Genomic DNA, 18259 nt, shown 5'->3' on the forward strand with positions numbered 1-18259 from the left:
AATTTTCACCAACTTTTGTTCTTCGTGGTCTTCTGTCAATTCTGGAATGACTGGATACTTTAAGGCAAAAAGTATGTAACTTAAAGATATTGGAAATTATGCTTAAACTGACACATCACAGAACATAATTACTATTGATATAAAAAGGTGTGTCACAGTTATAATTCAGTTTTGTTTTGAGCACAACTTTTGTATTTTTCTTAACCTTAAACATTATATGGAAGTGATCTTAGCTTATATTTCAGTGAACTAATATTATAAGACATTTAAAAAATTCAGATAAACTAATTCCTTTGTGATAAAAATAAATCCAAACTTATTTAAGTATGAAATTACAGGAGCACCTGGGTGCCTCAGTTGGTTGAGCATCTGACTCTTGGTTTCAGCTCAGGTCATGATCTCAGTCCTGGGATCCAGCCATGCACTGGGCTCTGTGTTCAGCATGGAGTCTGCTTGGGATTGTCTCCCTCTCCCTCTGTCCCTCCCCCACTCATGCTCTCTCTCTCTTTCTCTTAAATGAATAACTCTCTCAAAAAAAGTAGGAAATTACACATGTATTATACTGTACACAAATAAAACAAGGAAAAAACATATAGCTGATTTTTAAACCAAGTTGTCAAATCAGTCTGACTTGTACAAGAGATTGCTTTGATCATGTAAACTTGTTTTCTAAGAAAAAAACTGCTTCTGAAATCAGCATTTTTTGATGAGAAGGTTCTTTTTCTTAAAATGTGAATATATTTTAATTATTAGACTTCCATTTTATTTTCTTAGAATTTTGGAAATGTTAGATTTATCTAAATGCTTATTAGTCTCTAAAGCAATTTATTATTATCCCCAGGAAGTAGGAAAATACTTCACACATACACAGTGATTTTTTGCCCCCCTCAGGTACACAGACTCAGATAAAGAACTTAAAGCTTGGTTCTATAGCTTTAGCTAGAGGTCAAAAGTAAACACTGGAACATAAAATTTCCCTGTTCCATATCTCAAGAGACTGCTCACTTTTCCACTGGGCACAAAATATTGTCCTGAGTTGAACTCACAGATAGCAAAATAACCAACAAATTAAAACAACAGCAAACACAAATGTTCAGTCATCACTCACCTGAGCAAGGTTAAATTTCAGTTCTATCTGCAGATCACAAGTGGCCAGACCATAAAACCAGATCCCCACTCATTGCTGCCACCAGTGGAGATAACTATTGGTTTGTGTGCAAACCAAAACCCTGGTCAAACTTGGCCAAGAATCAGAAACAGAAACAAAGCACAGCCAGGAAAGCAGAAACTGCAAAAAATAGCAAGTCAGTGAAGGTAAAGTTCTCTTGCTATTTGGAATTTACTCCAGGAGCCAAGAGAAGCTGCCCCTGGGTTTCCAGCCCATGAGATCTGTTTTGTGAAAAATGCAATTTAATTGACTCCCCAAGACGAGTGTACTTGGACATTTCACAGGCACCTCCAAAATGTCAAAGCATAATTTTCGAAAAAGCAACAGAACTCTTACACAAAAATAAAATGAATAGATGCCAAAGATTTATTTAACTCATTAGTGAGGAAACCAAGCAGAGTAAGACTGGTTCACTAAGCATAATTTCTGTAGTACTTTTTAGCTAAACTGTGATTATACCAGGATTTCATCTGGATTTTTTTTTTTTTTACTTGTTCGATCTTTATTTGAAAACTCAAGGTAATTATATTGAGTCTTAAAGATTGAACCCTAATTATGAACCTCCAAGGACCTGTTTATGAGGTATAATAATCCACTTTGAGTCTACATTAAATGGCCTCCAACTGCTGTGCTATTTGAAATGTTTGTTTTTTTTAATAATTTTTATTCCTTCTTTCTTGCTCTCTCTGCCAATTCCTGCCTTTGTCATTATGCTAGCCTTTTCTTTCATTTTTACCATTTTAGAAGCCAGATATCAAGCCTTGTTTAAAAATATTCCAAACTAAGAGTTACTAGGTCCAAGTGAGGTCTTGAGAGGGCTCTGTGTGCCTGAAATGTGTGTACTTCACTCTGTAGACCTCGTGACCTCCTTCTGGGCTGGTCTGTGCTTGTTTAAACTCCTCACTTCTGAGCTGTTTTCCAAGTAGAGGACATGAATGGATAAGATATCTCTAAAAGGCTGGGATGCTGATTCTTTGACAAACTAGGTTTTTTGGAGGCTAGAGAAATAATTGTACAGTAGACAGGATATTCTGTTATTCCTCTCATTTGCCTCCCTCCCAGTAATATAGAGGTAGGGATGGCATCTAGTGCATCTTAAGGTCCAGGGAGGAGACATTTTAAAAAGACAGGGGGAAAATTAAAATACTCTGTAGCAAACCCGACTGCTGTGAAGAGTATTCATTTGGTTACAATGCCCAAAGCATCTGTGTGCTCTTGTGGAGAACCAGTGGATCCCCACAAATTGCACTGTAGCAATCCAATATCTTCTTTCTGGCGGACGGCAATCTTCTGTGGTGCCTTGATAAACAGCATTGTCGCCGTATAGAACTGTGCAGGGCCACACTTGGAACTCATTTCTCAAACGTGTTGTAACGTGATGCCAGTCTCACGAAGCACCACAGAATAAGGTTTCTAACTTGCTACATGCTCTACCATCCTGAAGATAAGGTTGGCTTTCTTTCAAGGAAGATGTTAATATTCCCATGGTATTATTATTGGAATAGATGAAATGTCTGGGTCAGCAATTCTGTACTGTTTGGAAGACATTTTGTTCCAGTAGCTTCTCTGAAAGCTCTTTACAGCTGAAGAATTTTAGATCGCACGAGGCTGGGACCATGTCAGTCTTGTTCACTGCTGTATATCCACCTCCTAGCCGATGATGAGAGTATGGGAAGCACCGTATACCTGTTTTCGAAAAGAGTAAATGAATGTTTTTGATACCCATTCATGATATGCATTCTGGCTTTCCTTAGTCTATGGCCGAAGATTCTGCTTCTCATTTTCAGACATCCCAAACTTAAGTTTATGCACTTGGTTCCAGGTAACCATGAAGCTCTATGAAAAAGAATGCAAATATCTCAGCATAAATACATCTTTTTGCTTCCAGCAATGGAGCAATTCCCTTCCAATATGCAGTTAAAAATGAAAAGATGAAAATTAGATGCTTTCCTTTATTTTGAAAATTTCATAGCATTCTCTGTAAGAACTGGTGCTCTCCAGCGTCATCTGGGAGCCAAGGCTGCAGGACCCAGAGTTTTGCTTGTGTACTGTTGAGCAGCCCAGAGACCTATATTTCTAGAAGTATATATCAGCATAATGGAGCATATTTAAGGAATTACAACATTTTATAAAATAAATGTATATGTTCACTAATCTTAAGATGGTAAGGTACAGATACCATTTTAGAAACAAGAGAGTAGACAGGTTGGTGCTATTCAACTTTGCAATTAGGAAAAACCATTTGGGAACCTAAGAAGTGTGAGCCTTGTCAGGTGACGGTCACTCTAACCGCAGGTGTCCATTGCTTTCTCTCCCTGATTCTTGCTGCCTGCACTTACTTGTGATTCCTGATCCCAAAGACAATTTGGACACTCAGACTTTTTTTTTGCATTGTGAATTTGACAGCATTTCTTGGTTGGAGGCAGAATGGACAACGTTAAGAGAACGCCTAATGCAACCTAGCCATAGTATTAATCTTTTTTTTTTTTTTTTTCCTAAGAAGAATGTGTTTGAAATGTGAAGGCAAGCTTAAGTGTTGAAAACTATTTTGTTCTCCAGTCTCACGGACTTGGAAGGCATCTCTTCCTGGTGTGGCCCTTCCTCCTGCTCCATCCTGGGTAGAGTTTTAATTTTTAAAAAATGGTTGCACTAGTGGGAAGTGAGCCAGTTAAACTGCAAACGCGGGGCGCCTGGGTGGCTCAGTCGTTAAGCGTCTGCCTTCGGCTCAGGTCATGATCCCAGGGTCCTGGGATCGAGCCCCACATCCAGCTCCCTGCTCCGCAGGAAGTCTGCTTCTCCCTCTCCCACTCCCCCTGTTTGTGTTCCTGCTCTCGCTATCTCTCTCTATTAAATAAATAAAATCTTAAAAAAAAATAAAATAAACTGCAAATGGGTGAGAGGTTGGTTCCTGACCAAATTAACTTGGTGGCTCAGACTTTTTAAAGGGATATTTAGAAATTATGACTCACTTTCTATATTCGGACTCAGAATGTCTATTATTACATTAATTTATTTAATCTAAAGAGTTAGGGTAAGCTTTAACTGACAAATTTTTGTGAAGCCTTGCTTTTCGTAGCTCTAATGCTTCAAACAGTCTGTCAGTTCTCTGCCATTCTGTGCCTTCTTTCACTTTGATGCCTTTACCTGCGTGGTCAGTGGGGTCTAGCTCAGAAATAAAATGGGAGCCGTAAATGTGAGCCATATATGCAATTTTAAGTTTTCTTATGTCCAGAAAACTTTCTGAGGGGCGCCTGGGTGGCTCGGTCAGTTAAGCTTCTGCCTTTGGCTCAGGTCGTGATCCGGCGGTCCTGGGATCGAGCCCCACATCGGGGAGCCTGCTTCTCCCTCTGCCCCTCCCCCGCACTCGTGCGCATGCTCTCTCTTGCTCTCCCTCGTCTCAAATAAATAAAATCTTTTTTTAAAAAAGAAAACCTTTTGAAGTGGTGAAATTAATTATGCTATTTTAGACAGCACAAGCTTAGAATGGCGATGCTATCTACTGCCTAAATAAACTGTCCATTCTGTACGCAGACTCTTTCATTTCTAATAAAATAAGAGTAAATCTGAAAGTAGTGAGTAATATGAAGAAGACTGCTGTCTATGGTTAGATCACTTTGGGTCATCGGAAATAAACTACAGACGTTCTCTCTGTGTATTTTAAGTGGTGAATTGTTGACATGTAGGTAGTTGTGCAGTAAATACTGAGGGAATTAATCATTAGCAAATTGAGAGTGCTAACTGTCCTCAGTTTACTGAGACTAAAAACAGTTATCACATCTTTTTGTTCTCCTTCAGTTGGATCACTAGGTGCCTAGAAGAGTCATGGGAGGGTAAAAAATAGCATTTAGCAATAATCTAATGACTCCACATTGGAGAAACACAGAGCCAAAGCCTCGGTATAATTCTTTGTTCCAATAGTCTGTGACTATTGCTATTAAAAGCAGGTTTCTCTACACTTGAGAGCCAACCCTAGGCTCTTCTTACGGTGGCAGTACAAGCTCTTGCCTCTTGATGGTGCCACACAGTTAAGGATTTATGCTCAGAATTGAGGGATGTGTGCTGTGGGTCTTCACACAGTTCAGCGTTCTGGGCTAAATGCAAAAATACAGAAAGCACCTTGGATTAAGAGGTGGCTGCCAGGTCAGCTATGAAGTGAGTCTCATTCTTTTTTTTAAGGTGATAAATTCATGCAGGAAGACTCGTGACTAAAAAAGAAATAAAGTTCGGAAATAAAATTCACAGAAAAATGTACAAACAAGATGAAAATTGAAAATATAGTATCAATACAGACAGGGTAATGTGGGACGACTAGCGATTCTTCATAGAAAAATGATCCCCATATTGGTTGTTAAATTATCTAAATTAAAAGCCATTTATTCATCGACCTCGTAAAAAATTTTTCATCCACTAATAGGTCTAGTGACTGTGCTGGCTCATTGTAATATGGATTTTTCTTTCCTGTTCTAGAAAAGCTTATGGGAATATCTGCTCTGAAGAATACTTTGAAAGTTTGTGATTAGTTTTATTTAAAAATAATTACAGAACAGGTATTACAATAGGAACACATACATCACCTTTTCATTGGAAGGATTTTGTCAGCCATTTCAATGTGCAGATTAAGATCTACCAGAAGTCACTTGAAGAAAAGTTAATCTCTTTACTTTGAGGTAATGGTAGATTTACATGCAATTATAAGAAATAATTCAGAGAGATCCTGTGTACCTCTTACCCAATCTCCTCCAATGCTAACATCTTGCGCCATTATAGTTGTCATATCACAACCAGTATATCGACATTGATACAGTCAAGATACAGAGCAGATAGGTCACCCCAAGGCTCCCTCCTGCAGACCTTCTGTAGCCTCTCCCACTTTCCTCCTACTCTCAGCAACTACTTAACCCCTGGCATCCGCTCTTCTGTTCTTCAGAGCTATAATTTTATTATTTATTATAGGAATGTTACATACATGTAATCATATACTTTAAGTTTGGCTTCTTCCTCTCCGCATAATTCTTTGGAGATTGAGTCAGGTTGTTGCATGTCGTTGCCTTTTCTCCAGCTCCAAGGCTGGGATATATGAGGTAAAGGAAATCTCAGGGAACTCATTTCTGGGTCTCTAGATGCCCAGATGAGCTGCTGCCTTTCCCTATCTTTTGGTCTTCTTATGTTTGTCTTATTTTTTTTAAAACTAGTTCTTTTTTTTTTAAGATTTTATTTATTTATTTCACACACACACACACACACACACAGTACAAGCAGGGGGAGTGGCAGGCAGAGGGAGAAACATACTCCTCACTAAGCAGAGAGCCCAACATGGGGCTCGATCCCAGGACTCTGGGATCATGACCTGAGCCAAAGGCAGATGCTTAACCGACCGAACCACCCAAGCGCCCCTTATGTTTGTCTTATATATAATGTGTCCAGTGTTCTGAGTTACACTCAGTGGGAGGAATAGGGAAAAATACCTCTACTCCATCTTCCCAGAAGCAGAAGTCAGGGAGATTAGTTTTTTAAAGTTCAGAACAGCCAAGAACTTTGCTCTGGTGAAGTCTAATTGACCTCAAGGGGGAAATCTGTATGTGGGGGCATGTTCTGTTGAAGAATTTTGGTTTGGAAAAATTGATGTTTCTCATTCAAAATTGCTAAGACCATATCCCGGTTCTGGGATTGTACTTTGGATTTTGAAAAAAGACAATTTTAATAAAATGCTAAGATAGAAATAAGGAATAAGTTTCTTAGACATGTATTATCCTTTCATTTTGATTACTGAATTAGAGAGACAAAATATTCAAAGTCAGTCTTTCCCATTAGATCATGAAGACCAAGGCCTAAATCATGGTAGGCAGAGATTACAATTTTAAAAGTTGTTCTGAGAGAAAGGAAAATGCAGTTACTTCCTTAACATCTCAAATAGGGAAAGAAGACTTGTCACTGTTTATTTTGCATTTTTTTTAAAGATTTTATTTATTTATTTATTTATTTATTTATTTATTTATTTATTTATTTGAGAGAGAGAGAGAGTACAAGCCGGGGAGAGAGGCAGAGGGAGAGAGAGAAGTGAGAAGCAGACTCCTGCTGAGCAGGGAGCCCAGTGCGGACTTGATCCCAGGACCCTGGGACCATGACCTGAGCCGAAGGCAGACACTTAACCGACTGAGCCACCCAGGCACCCCATTATTTTGCATTTCTCTGTATAAAACTACAGCATGCTTTTTTAAATTTTAGTACACAGTATTTTCCATGAGATATATCTCTCATACATAGTTGCATTTACAAAACTTTCAGTTGATGTGTGATAGTCCACCTGTTTTTTAATTCTTTTTTTTACATGTGAGACTTTCCTATTTTTTACCCAACCAACTTCTTTGTGCGTAAAGAGAGTTCCTTATTTTTTTTAGGACAGATTTTTCCAGTGTGGAGATTTAGTTGTGGTTTGAACAAAATAAAATATTACATAAAATTCTAAAAGTATTTTAATGGATTGCATTTTATAAACCATGATCCTTCAGGGGAAGCAAACAAACAGATCCCCTGGAACTTGGTTAAGCCAACGTAAAAATGCAAATGAACTACAGTATATTGGACTTTTGTTGAGTTTTCTTTGATGGCATGGAGCAGAAGGCCTATGCACCTTTTAGATTTTCTTCTGACACACTGTCCATGTGGGCATGGACATAATGGGCATACTTCTTTAGACACTATGTGGAAATGATGACTACACTGATAACATGAATTTCCTTTTTTTATAGCTGGTGCTTTTCAGTCTGTAGGGAGAAGTGCATGATTTTCCCCCTTCAGTTATCTGAGTTGAGGCAACAACTGTTATGGAGTCATTCATAACCAGCACTTTCTTTGAAGCGGTATCTATTAATATTTTAAGAATAGTTCACCTCAACCCTAATATCTTATGAAAGTAAAAATTTTCAACACTTGTATGTCTGCCAGTTGATCTTAAATGGCAAAATGATGCAAAAAGGCATCAGGAAAAGGACTAAAATACAGCAGGTCTGAGTTAGATGGTCATTGTAGAGAGAGATTCCCTAGAGTCTGCCTCACAAATGCAAGAAATAACTGGAGGTGGAAAAAGCAAGTTGAAGAAAACATTCCTGGTCTAAAAAGTAACAGGATCAATTAAGTTAAGCGATAGCATTTTAGGACATGTTTGATATAAATGAAAATTAAAAAAAAAAAAAAATTACCGCAGCATATATATGTATTATATATAATTTATATAATTATATAACATATTTCATATTACTGAATTATTAGATATGTTAATAATCAGATCTATTTGGTAAATGTATTAATAACTTAAAATAGTATAAACCGATTTTATACATATATGTATTTTTTAATTACAAGCTCCTAAAATAGGGACACAGAAATAGCAGTAGGGGCAAGTAGCTTTCAGGGAGACGTTGACACACTAGTGAGTAATAGTAATTAAAAAAAAATAATCTGGAGCATGAGGGGTTGATTTATGAAATGAGATTAAAAGAACTGAGTTTCTTTGTCTGAGTATGAGCAAAGACAGGATATGATAAGTTCCTCAGGTATGTGAATGATGTGTGTACTCATCGGGCAGGAACAATGATGGTGTCAGGAGTGTAAGGTGGAGCCAGGGGCAATGTGAAATAGAAATCTGGGTTTTGTGTCAGGGATGCAATGTGTGCATTGGAGAGAAGCATGGATTTTTTGGAGGGTAGTTCTTTCTAGAAGTTACTCCGCTGGACTTCATGTGCTATGGGGAATATATGTTGCTCTGGAATCCTGGGGCTGGAGGGACCAAAGGGCAGTGAGAGACTGAAAAGATTTCTTCCTCCCTGGGTTGCTATGGCAACTGGGCAGAGCTCTGTTGCCAGAAGCTCGGACATGTGATTCACCCCCGGGAGGGAATTTTGGACAGTGGAGGATTTTTCTCTCCTTCCAGACTGGCCAAAGAACCCCATAGATCTCTGAGTTTTTCAGGGGCACATTTGGCTGCATAACATATTTTTCCGGTATTGCCTTGCCTTGAGAGCAGTTGGATTTGGCTTTTAGGTTTGCTTGCTAACTGGTACAGTAGGCCCCCTTATCTGCAGTTTGCTTTCCCTGGTTTCAGTTACCCGCTGTCAACACTGGTCTAGAAGCAGGTGATCCTTCTTCTGCCCTACCATCAGGAGGTCAATAGTAGGTCACAGTGCCATTCATTGCACTTCATCTCAGCAGGTAAGCACTTTATCATCTCACTTCATCCTAAGAAAGGTGGGTACTGTACAGTAAGGTACTCTGAGAGACAAAGAGGGAGAGGCCACTTCCGTATTTTTATTGCAGCATATTGTTACGCTGTTCTACTTTATTATTGGTTATTGTTGTTAATCTCTTACTGTGCCTACTTTATGCATTAAACTTTATCATAGAAAAAACCATCGTGTATATAGGGTTTAGTACTACCCGTGGTCTCAGGTACGCACTGAGGGTCTGGGAACATATCCCCCTCGCATGAGGGCAGACTCCTGTATTAGTGATGGTTCTCCAGGACCCACAAGACAACTATCAATTTCACTGCCAATTTTTTAATGGAAACCATCTCTAATCATTGATAACAAACACTGAGCACCTGCCTTGTGACAGGCACCAACTTAGACTTTATAGTAAATGTTCTCAGACACACTCCTTTATTGATTCCTCCCAAGAACCCTAGGGCAGGTGCTGATCTTATTGTCTCTGTTTTACAGACCAGGTTATAGAATCTCAAAGGGTTGAACCTGATAAGAACTTCTGTTATAGGTCTGGCACATGCCAGAACTTTAAATCCAAATCTTTGTTCTTTCCGCTTAATCAAGCTTAGACACGGAGTCTGCTCTGAAAGCCCAGGGGTTCTGTGGGAGAGAGAGAAGTCAATTTACCCACAGATTCTTACAATACACGGTTACAGAGAGAAGCGCTTTGCTTTCTCTGCAGAGTCCTGATATCTTTATTTCAAAGCACTTCTCCTTTCTGTTCACTTTACTCGTACTTTTCCTGGAGAAGTGGGAGGTGCCCCTCCCTTACAAAGGCAGGACACACTATTCTAGATTGCAAAGGGCTGAGAATGATGGGAAGTGAAATGTTGAGCTTTGGTGACTTCTTTGAGATTGGGAATGTGTGGAGGTGTGAAGGGAAGTAAGGAAGTGGAATAGAAAATCTACTGGGTAATCCGATGAGGATAATTTATTGTTTGGGGCGAGGGAAGAAGGAGGGGACTTGAGTACATTTGCAGACAGAGGCAAAGAATTCAAGAGAGGAAATAAGTGTGTAGGGGAGGGAAAATTGGTGAAACAAAACCATAAGGATAATGGGAGGGAATATGGATGCAGTGAGGCAGGCAGAAGGCTTCACCTTGGGAGGACTGAGGGACTCCTTAGATCCCTGTGCAAACACTTATATTGTGTTTACTGTGGTCAAGAAGGGCGCGCGTGTATGTGTGTGTGTGTGTGTGTGTATACATATACATGTTTGTTTGTTTACGTTTTAAATCCTCATGACACCCTACAAGATAGATATTCTAGTAATTCCTTGCTTTATGCATGAGGAACTAAGACTCACAGATGCTAAATGACTTGCCCAGGGCCTCACACGTAGCTGTGGAAATAGCATGCAGGCTCCAGAGTTCCTGCTCTTAGCCACATGGTACCTTGAAGAAAGAAGGACCACACATATAAAAAGAGGTAGAGGAGGGAAGTTTAGGGCATTGCACAGGACGGCCTTGATCTCCTTAGGCAGTGTGCTTGTGTATGGGGTGTACTGACTATATTTGAGAAACGGGTACTGAAAAATCACTGAGTGGCAAGCAGTATCCTAGTTATCTGCGTATGCCTTACTCTCCCTTGGCATCTGGTTATCCATTATCATGGAGCCAGAATAGGTATAGTTGATACAAAATCCTAATAGCAATCTGCACGTGACAGATGCTTGTCGATCAATTCGTAGCTGTCACATTATTCCGTAACTCTTCAGATGACTTGCACTTGCCTCCAGAACAGATAATCACACAAAGCCATTGCTATTTCATTTGTCAGATGGGCCTCTTTCCAGAGCAACCCTTGGATGGGGCACACACGCACATGCTTTCTAAACAATGGATGGCAGAATAAAGCGCTGCCCTGACCACAAGTCTGAAGGTGGACTTCCCAGGTAGACTACAAGATAAAATGTTCTTAGCTAGACATTAAACTGACTTTTATGATGATAATTTGTAAAATCAAAAAAATAAAAACTCCTTACTTATATATACAGTTGCTAAGATCAGTTGTCCTAAACTGATAAATATAATCCTAGGGCAATGTTCGGATAAACGTGAAGGCCAGTTACAAGGTTAAAGGGCCTTGTCTCCACACACGACCGTCCTCTCTTCTGATATCAAGCAGAGGTTCAGAGACTTCCTGGGAACCACCCAGAGGTTCATGAATTCACTAGGAAGACTTAACAGAACCCACTGAAAGCCATTACAGTCAGGGTTATCGTTTATTACAGGGAAAGGCTAAGATCAAGATCAGCCAAGGAGAAGAGAAGTAGAGGGGCAGAGTCAGGAGGTTCCAAATGCAAAGCTTCCACTGGACTCTCCCTGTGGAGTCAGGGTGTGATACGCTGCCCACATTGGTGTGTGGCAGTACCCATGGAGTGTGGGCGGCCAGGGAAGACCTCCTGAGCTTCAGTGTCCAGAGATTTTATTGGGACTTCATCATGTAAGCATGACTGATTGATTGTCCACTTGGTTAGTCTCATCTCCAGGTTGACTGATAACACATGATTCCCAGGCCCCCACACAAAAATCATGACTGTGGAGTGGCCAGCCCTCACCCTGAGATTGATTATCAGGAGTGCCCCACTTTGTCCTAAACAAAGACAATCCCATCAGGTACGACATAGATTACCTTCCAGAAGCCAACAGTCCAGCAGTGAAGGCCAGACCTCTCTTTGGGCAAAGCCAAATTCTTTATTACACAGTAAATAAATGCTGCCTTTAGTAGGATCTCTGAGGCTCTTGTCTTCAACTTTTGGGCCCATAACCTGCTTGAAATTAAGCAAGGCTTATCAATCATAATGTGGAAGAAACAAAAGAAAACAATTATGTCAGGCTTAAAACAGCATAGGTCTATTTCTCCTTCACTCTCCATGGCCAGCATGGGTTGAATGAGGCCTCTGCTCCGTATTTCCTTGCTCAGGGCCAAGGCTCAGGGAGCCAGCACCATCTGGAGTGTCACTCTGCCATGGCAAAGCAAGACATGTAATGGATCATGTGTTAGCTGTCCGGGCAGAAGGAACACACATTGCTTTTCACACGTAATGGGCCAGTGCAAGTCTGACGGTCGTATCTAGTTTAGGAGTGGGAAATTGAAAAACTGTTTTACCCTGTGTCCAAAAAGACAAGAACTGATCATCATAGCCCTAGTTACTAACCCACGGGATTTATCTCTAAAAACAAACAGACTCACGTAAAAGACTTTTAACCATTGCTTCTGTTTTTCCTCCTCATTGTCCTACCTACATGAGACATCGGAATGTGCTCATGGAATCCTGGAAATTATGCTTACGTGCTGTCAGCTCCAACTCATTCTGCCATCCACCTTTAGGCCAGGGTCTCTGACTCTCTTTGGTTTTTTATTTAGGGTTATTGGGGTCTCATAAGTCCTGGTATACAGAGAGAGAAAGTTGACCCACTTCTCTTCATGTACCTCGTCCCTTTTCCTCCAAAGAACCCCATCTTCCTAGCCACACAGTAGTTGCTGATCCCTGAGCATACTCTATTAGTCCATGCTCTATGCCTTTGCTTATATGGTTCCTTTATAGAAAGGCCCAGCCCACCCCACTGGCCAACAGACCACACAGACTCATATTTATCCCAGGGTCTCAACTCAAATTTGTCTTTCTATAATTTTGGCCAACTACTTCCTTATATGTGAATCTGTTGGTTTTCTGTAAATCTGTTAGCACCCTTTTCTTTGATTGATTGGCTATGCTTTCGGCTAAAGATGTGAGGGTAGAAATGCTGTCTTTTTCCGTCCTTGTGTCTCCAGCACAGTTATGGCCTAAGAGTAACTTAACAGATCTTTGATGAACTGGCGATTATGGAGATATTGAATCTCTAGGGCTAACAAGAGAGAGAGAAGTAAGGTCATACTCAGCAGTTACAGCAGGTCCTCTTGAGAAAAAATATCTTCTTCCAACTAAATTATTTCTAGCCATTAAAAGTTGACCCTTGCTTTTATATAACGAGTGAACCAACATAGTTAATTATAACACAAGGAGTTCAACAAAGATTTCGACTGCGCTTGGGTATTGGGCAATTGGTTTTCTATGTAATTTATTTCTACACTGCATTTCCAGTCCTGTGGCCCAGACTGGCTGCTGTTGGTTACCAGGGGATGGATGGGGCTGGGAGATGGATGAGGTCCCTGACCAAGAGCTGCTGAGAGGCACTGCCAGACACATTCCTCAGAAAAAGAAAGAAAGCTCTGAGGTCAAAACACCCTCAGTCTGCAGCTTTTTTTTTTTTTTAATTGCTGAGGGAAAGAACCACACACCATTTTCTTCAGGTATATATTTTAAGATCCCGTGTCCCCTTCAAAGCTTTCTTCGATATATGCGGTATATGGAGAGGAGGAAAGCGAAAATAGAGAGGGAGATTAAAAAATGTATTTAAAATGATTTCATTCAAATGACCTACTTTCCAAGGCCATAGCACCAATGTTTCGTGCCATTTAGATGCCTAGGCCTTGCACTAGTGGCTTTGCAAAAGAACGCACAGCAGAACACTGGCTGGGAGAGGTGGGCAGAAACTGGAGATCTTCAGGAGGGTGGCCTTCCCAACTTGGCATGGCCAGGTGAAGTGCCAGATGAAATTGGGTTTTAGGTGGGGGGCCGTCCATCTCAGTCCCTGATGGTGCTTGGCGTTCCAGAATAATTATTCATAGTGCCCTGTTTGGTTCTCAAAGGCGTCCTGGTGTGGAATGGGTGCCCTGGTTTTAGGCACCCCCAGAATGGAGAATATTGGAGTGATGGATGGGAAAGAACAAGACTCCAGAGTGAAGAGGGCTCCGGGGAGAATTATTTTATGAGAGTACATTCTGTGCAGGGTTTTCCTTAAAAGGCTGCATATAGTGCTTTCTGAAATGCCTTGCAGACTTTCTTCTGACGCACTTCTTGACATCAGTTTATTTTTCTTTGGTTCAGCTTTTATGGGGCCAGCGTGTCTCTGTGCAGCCTGGATTTCTTTGAGACTCACGGGCGGCAGTGCGGCTTGTGTGTGTGATTCAAGCCTGGACAGATTGGCTGTGAATGGGGTGATAAGAATAGAGAGAACCACATACCAGTAGACCACACTTCCTGTGCACAAGCCATTGAGTACTGCGTTCCACTGTCTGAAATAGCATTCATCTTAAGGCTGGGATCATTTATTCCTGTGGAATTAAGCAAGAGCACTGGCAGCAGAAGGAACTATTTTGGGAAAGAGATGTGGGAGGGATTTTGCTATGTATCACAGGCGAGGCAGAAGTGCCTTCCATGGTTTTGAAGACCACACTGTTCCCTGAAGCCCTGGTAAGTGGGAATTGACAATTTTCAGATAATCCCACGTGTAATTAATGTCCAGGCTAATGTATACACACTGCGATCTATAAAGGTCAGTAGGGACGGAGTTTGGGTGCTTCAGCTTAAGTCACCTAAATGGCAGAAAGAGAACTTTCCTTTGGAAATTAGCATTAGTTTCTCATGCAGATGCTGTTGAGAAGGGGTAAAATATAGGGTCTTGTTCCCGTCCCCCTCCTTAAATATGCCCTTGCACGTGGGTTTTGCATATTCCCATGTAAACTTTCCTCTGTCGTTGGAGAAGTTTAAAATAAGGCAGTGAATTCTGTGCCCCCCCCCCCCCCACTCCCTCCCCATAAAGCTGAGGTGCGTAGAGCTTGGCAGCTGGCAGCAGCTGCAGAGATAAATAAGCCCCGGGACTCCTGGACGGACAGGGTGCAGGAGTGCGCGGGAGAAGGTCGTGCAGCTATGAGCACCTGCCGAGGGACGAGGCCATGAGGACTGAGCTGCAGCTGGAGGCCAGAAGTTCAGGCAGTGAACGGGAGGTGGGGGCTTAGAGGAGCTGGTGTGATAGTCCTTTTGATCAAGCTATTGCATTTGCAGGGGTGAAGGGGCATACTTTAGAGGACAGAGAAAAGTCAGACACAACTTAAATGACTTCTGTCTTGTCATTTAATTAGTGCATTTAATGGAAACCAGGGCATTATGTTGGTCTGTTTCTATTTAACTTTGCTGTTGGATAGTCAGTCCTTCAACTGGCAAAGAGCTGACTGCCTTCAGAATTTTGTCTTTACAAATTAGCTGCAGTTAGAAGTTGAAAACAGTAGCCCAGTGCTACTTAAAAATTTTCTACGTTGTTACTGATGACCAGTTTGGAAAATGTTTTTCTATGGAAGGCTTTTGACCTTTTTTTTTCAATGTGGTAGCTGTAATCACAACAGACTTTTTTTGTTATTTTATTGTTTTTCTTTTCACTTTGGCCTTGGAATTAATGTGCGAGGCAGAGATGTTAATGTTCCCCACCCCAAACAGTGCTGTCGAGGCTTACGATAAACATTTCATAAATTATATACTATTGCTCACAAATATATAGTGATTTTACTTAAAGTCAAAAACCATAAATATCCACTTGTTTTGTATGGGGAGCTTGGTGAAGTGTCAGTAAGTAGTACCATTAGTACTAGACATCAAAATATATATTGATTTTTTTTTTTAAGCAAATGAACTATCATTTTATGTTGCAGTTAAATGAATCCAAAGGATCTCAGAATCTGAAATACATTGCTGTCGTTCTACTGGATGTGACATGAAAAGTTTTTTCATTTTTATGCAACGTTTCTACCTCTTTATAATTTTAATTACTCATGTTAGAAATTGATGGAAAAGACCTTTATCTCATAACAAGACATAAGAAAAGTATTGAAAATTTTGAGGCATGTCAAAAAAATATTGAAAAAATTTCAAGAAAACAATTCTTTTAAGTTAGAAGATTCTTTAAGTAGTGTTTTTCTTTTTGTGTGTCTGGTTTCTCTGGGATGCTAGAGAATTAACTTTAAGCGCAAGTGTTAAGTCGATGGTGATGAAAGAGCTAGATATGTTGGAGGCAGAGCAGTAGAGAAGGAAGGGGGAGTGAAGATTTTTTAAAAAGGAGATTGAAAAAGAGACTTTGAAATGTTCAGAGGACCAATAAATCAAGAAAAGGCTTACCGAGGGCTGCTACGTGGGGGGATCAGCCCTGGGACATCCAAGGAGAGGGGACAGCTCGAGTTGAGTTTGGGAAGAAAATCAGGCATTTTTCACCTGGTTTCACCTGGATCCTTAAATGCACCCATCTGAGATGATGGAAACTCATCACCAGCCCACTCTCGGTGGGTTTACCTGTGGGATGTAATTGCCAGCAGTCCCAGCCTCTTCAATCTTTTTCTTTGTGATTGTCTGCATTCTCACAAACTCTCTGACCCTGCCCTCTTCTGTGTTCTAGGAGAGACAGCGTCTGGAGACCATCCTCAGTCTCTGTGCTGAATACACAAAGCCCGACCGTCGCTTGTCCACAGGCACCACCGTGGCCGATGTGCAGAAGATCAATAAGGAGCTTGAGAAGCTGCGGCTCTCTGATGAGGAGTCCGTGTTTGAAGAAGCCATGGTGAGCCCTGACGCCAGGTACAGGTGCCGCCCGAAAGGCTCTCTCCATGATGCGGACTCGGCAATCTTCGGGAGCGTCGGGCAGAGCAGTGCTGGCTTCCTGTCCCCCAGGAGCAGCAGGAATGATGACCTGCTCAGGGACCTCACGCCTCCCTTTCTGAAAACTTCCAGCGAGTCTGCTTATCTTAGTATCCTACCGAAGGTAAAGGCAACAGAGCAAAAAGAGCAGGATTTAGGGCCTGGGGCTGTGCATCTGCATTGGCCCAGAGACTAGAGGTTTTACCGTACTTGTTTTCCAAAATTTTTTTAGTGAAGCTTCAGTTTAAGAGGTAACTAGCTAAACAAGGTGCAGCAAATTAGGGCATTTACTATAAAGTAACAAATTTGTGCACCAAAAGAAATGCAGCCGTAGAGAAAACTCGAAAGATGTTTCTCTTTTCTCTGCCCCCTCCCAGTTGTACACCTGAGAAATAAACACAGAAGTGTCTTACCTGCCTTCTTCATATTCCTGTGCGTATACGGCCGCATGTTAGAGGCATAGACTCACAGGTGCAAACATACAGGGTTCCGCTCTTTTTCTTTTCCTCACTAACTGTCTTGCATATCTTTGCATTTTAGTATACACAGCACTGCCTCATTCTTTTTAATAGCTGACTAGTATTCTGTTGTTTGGAAATAATATTTAAATTGTTTCTAGCTTTTTTACTAATAAAATCTATATGCAGCGAATACTGTGCAAATGTATCTGCAAGATCACTTACTAAAATTGGAATTGCTGGATCAAAGGGTTTGTATATTATTCATTTTAATCAGTATTTCCAAATTATACTCTCAAAAGTATTTCCAGGTGACACTTCTACCAAAAGTTTATGAGCATGCCTTATTCTCCATACACTCGCCAAGGCTGTACATTTTCAAAATTTTTCAATATACTAAGTTAATTGGTGTCTAATTTGCTTGTCTTGAATTATGCATAAAGTTGGACATCTTTTCATATTTTTAGTTGTGACTTTGTATTTTGACTCACTTACTCATGTTCTTCACCCATTTTTTAAAATTTTCTTATCTTGTTTTTAGTAAGTAGTAAGAGTTATTTGTAAGGAAATTCGTCTTTTATCATGAGTGGTCTTCCCCCCCCTTGACTTGACTTATGATATTTTTTGGATGTTTAAGTAAGATACATATGTAATCATAACTATTACTTAGTCTTCTGGCTGTGTATTGATTTCCAAATGTCTTCCAAATTTGAAGATTTCTTAAATGGAATTAGAGGGGGCGCCTGGGTGTCTCAGTTGGTTAAGCGACTGCCTTCAGCTCAGGTCATGATCCTGGAGTCCCGGGATCGAGTCCCGCATCGGGCTCCCTGCTCGGCAGGGAGTCTGCTTCTCCCTCTGACCCTCC

General features: G+C 40.8%; 1 protein-coding gene across 1 annotated transcript in view; it reads left to right on the plus strand.

Moving 5' to 3' along the window:
* The window catches only part of PHLDB2 (pleckstrin homology like domain family B member 2), a 101456-nt gene that overhangs the window by 19824 nt on the left and 63373 nt on the right, over positions 1–18259 (plus strand). The window contains exon 3 of the mRNA XM_044914071.1: positions 16698–17060. Within this exon, the coding sequence (XP_044770006.1) occupies positions 16698–17060 (363 nt within the window). The remainder of the gene's footprint in view (positions 1–16697; positions 17061–18259) is intronic.

The sequence above is a fragment of the Neomonachus schauinslandi genome, chromosome 1 (assembly GCF_002201575.2).
Source record: "Neomonachus schauinslandi chromosome 1, ASM220157v2, whole genome shotgun sequence".
Taxonomy (NCBI): domain Eukaryota; kingdom Metazoa; phylum Chordata; class Mammalia; order Carnivora; family Phocidae; genus Neomonachus; species Neomonachus schauinslandi.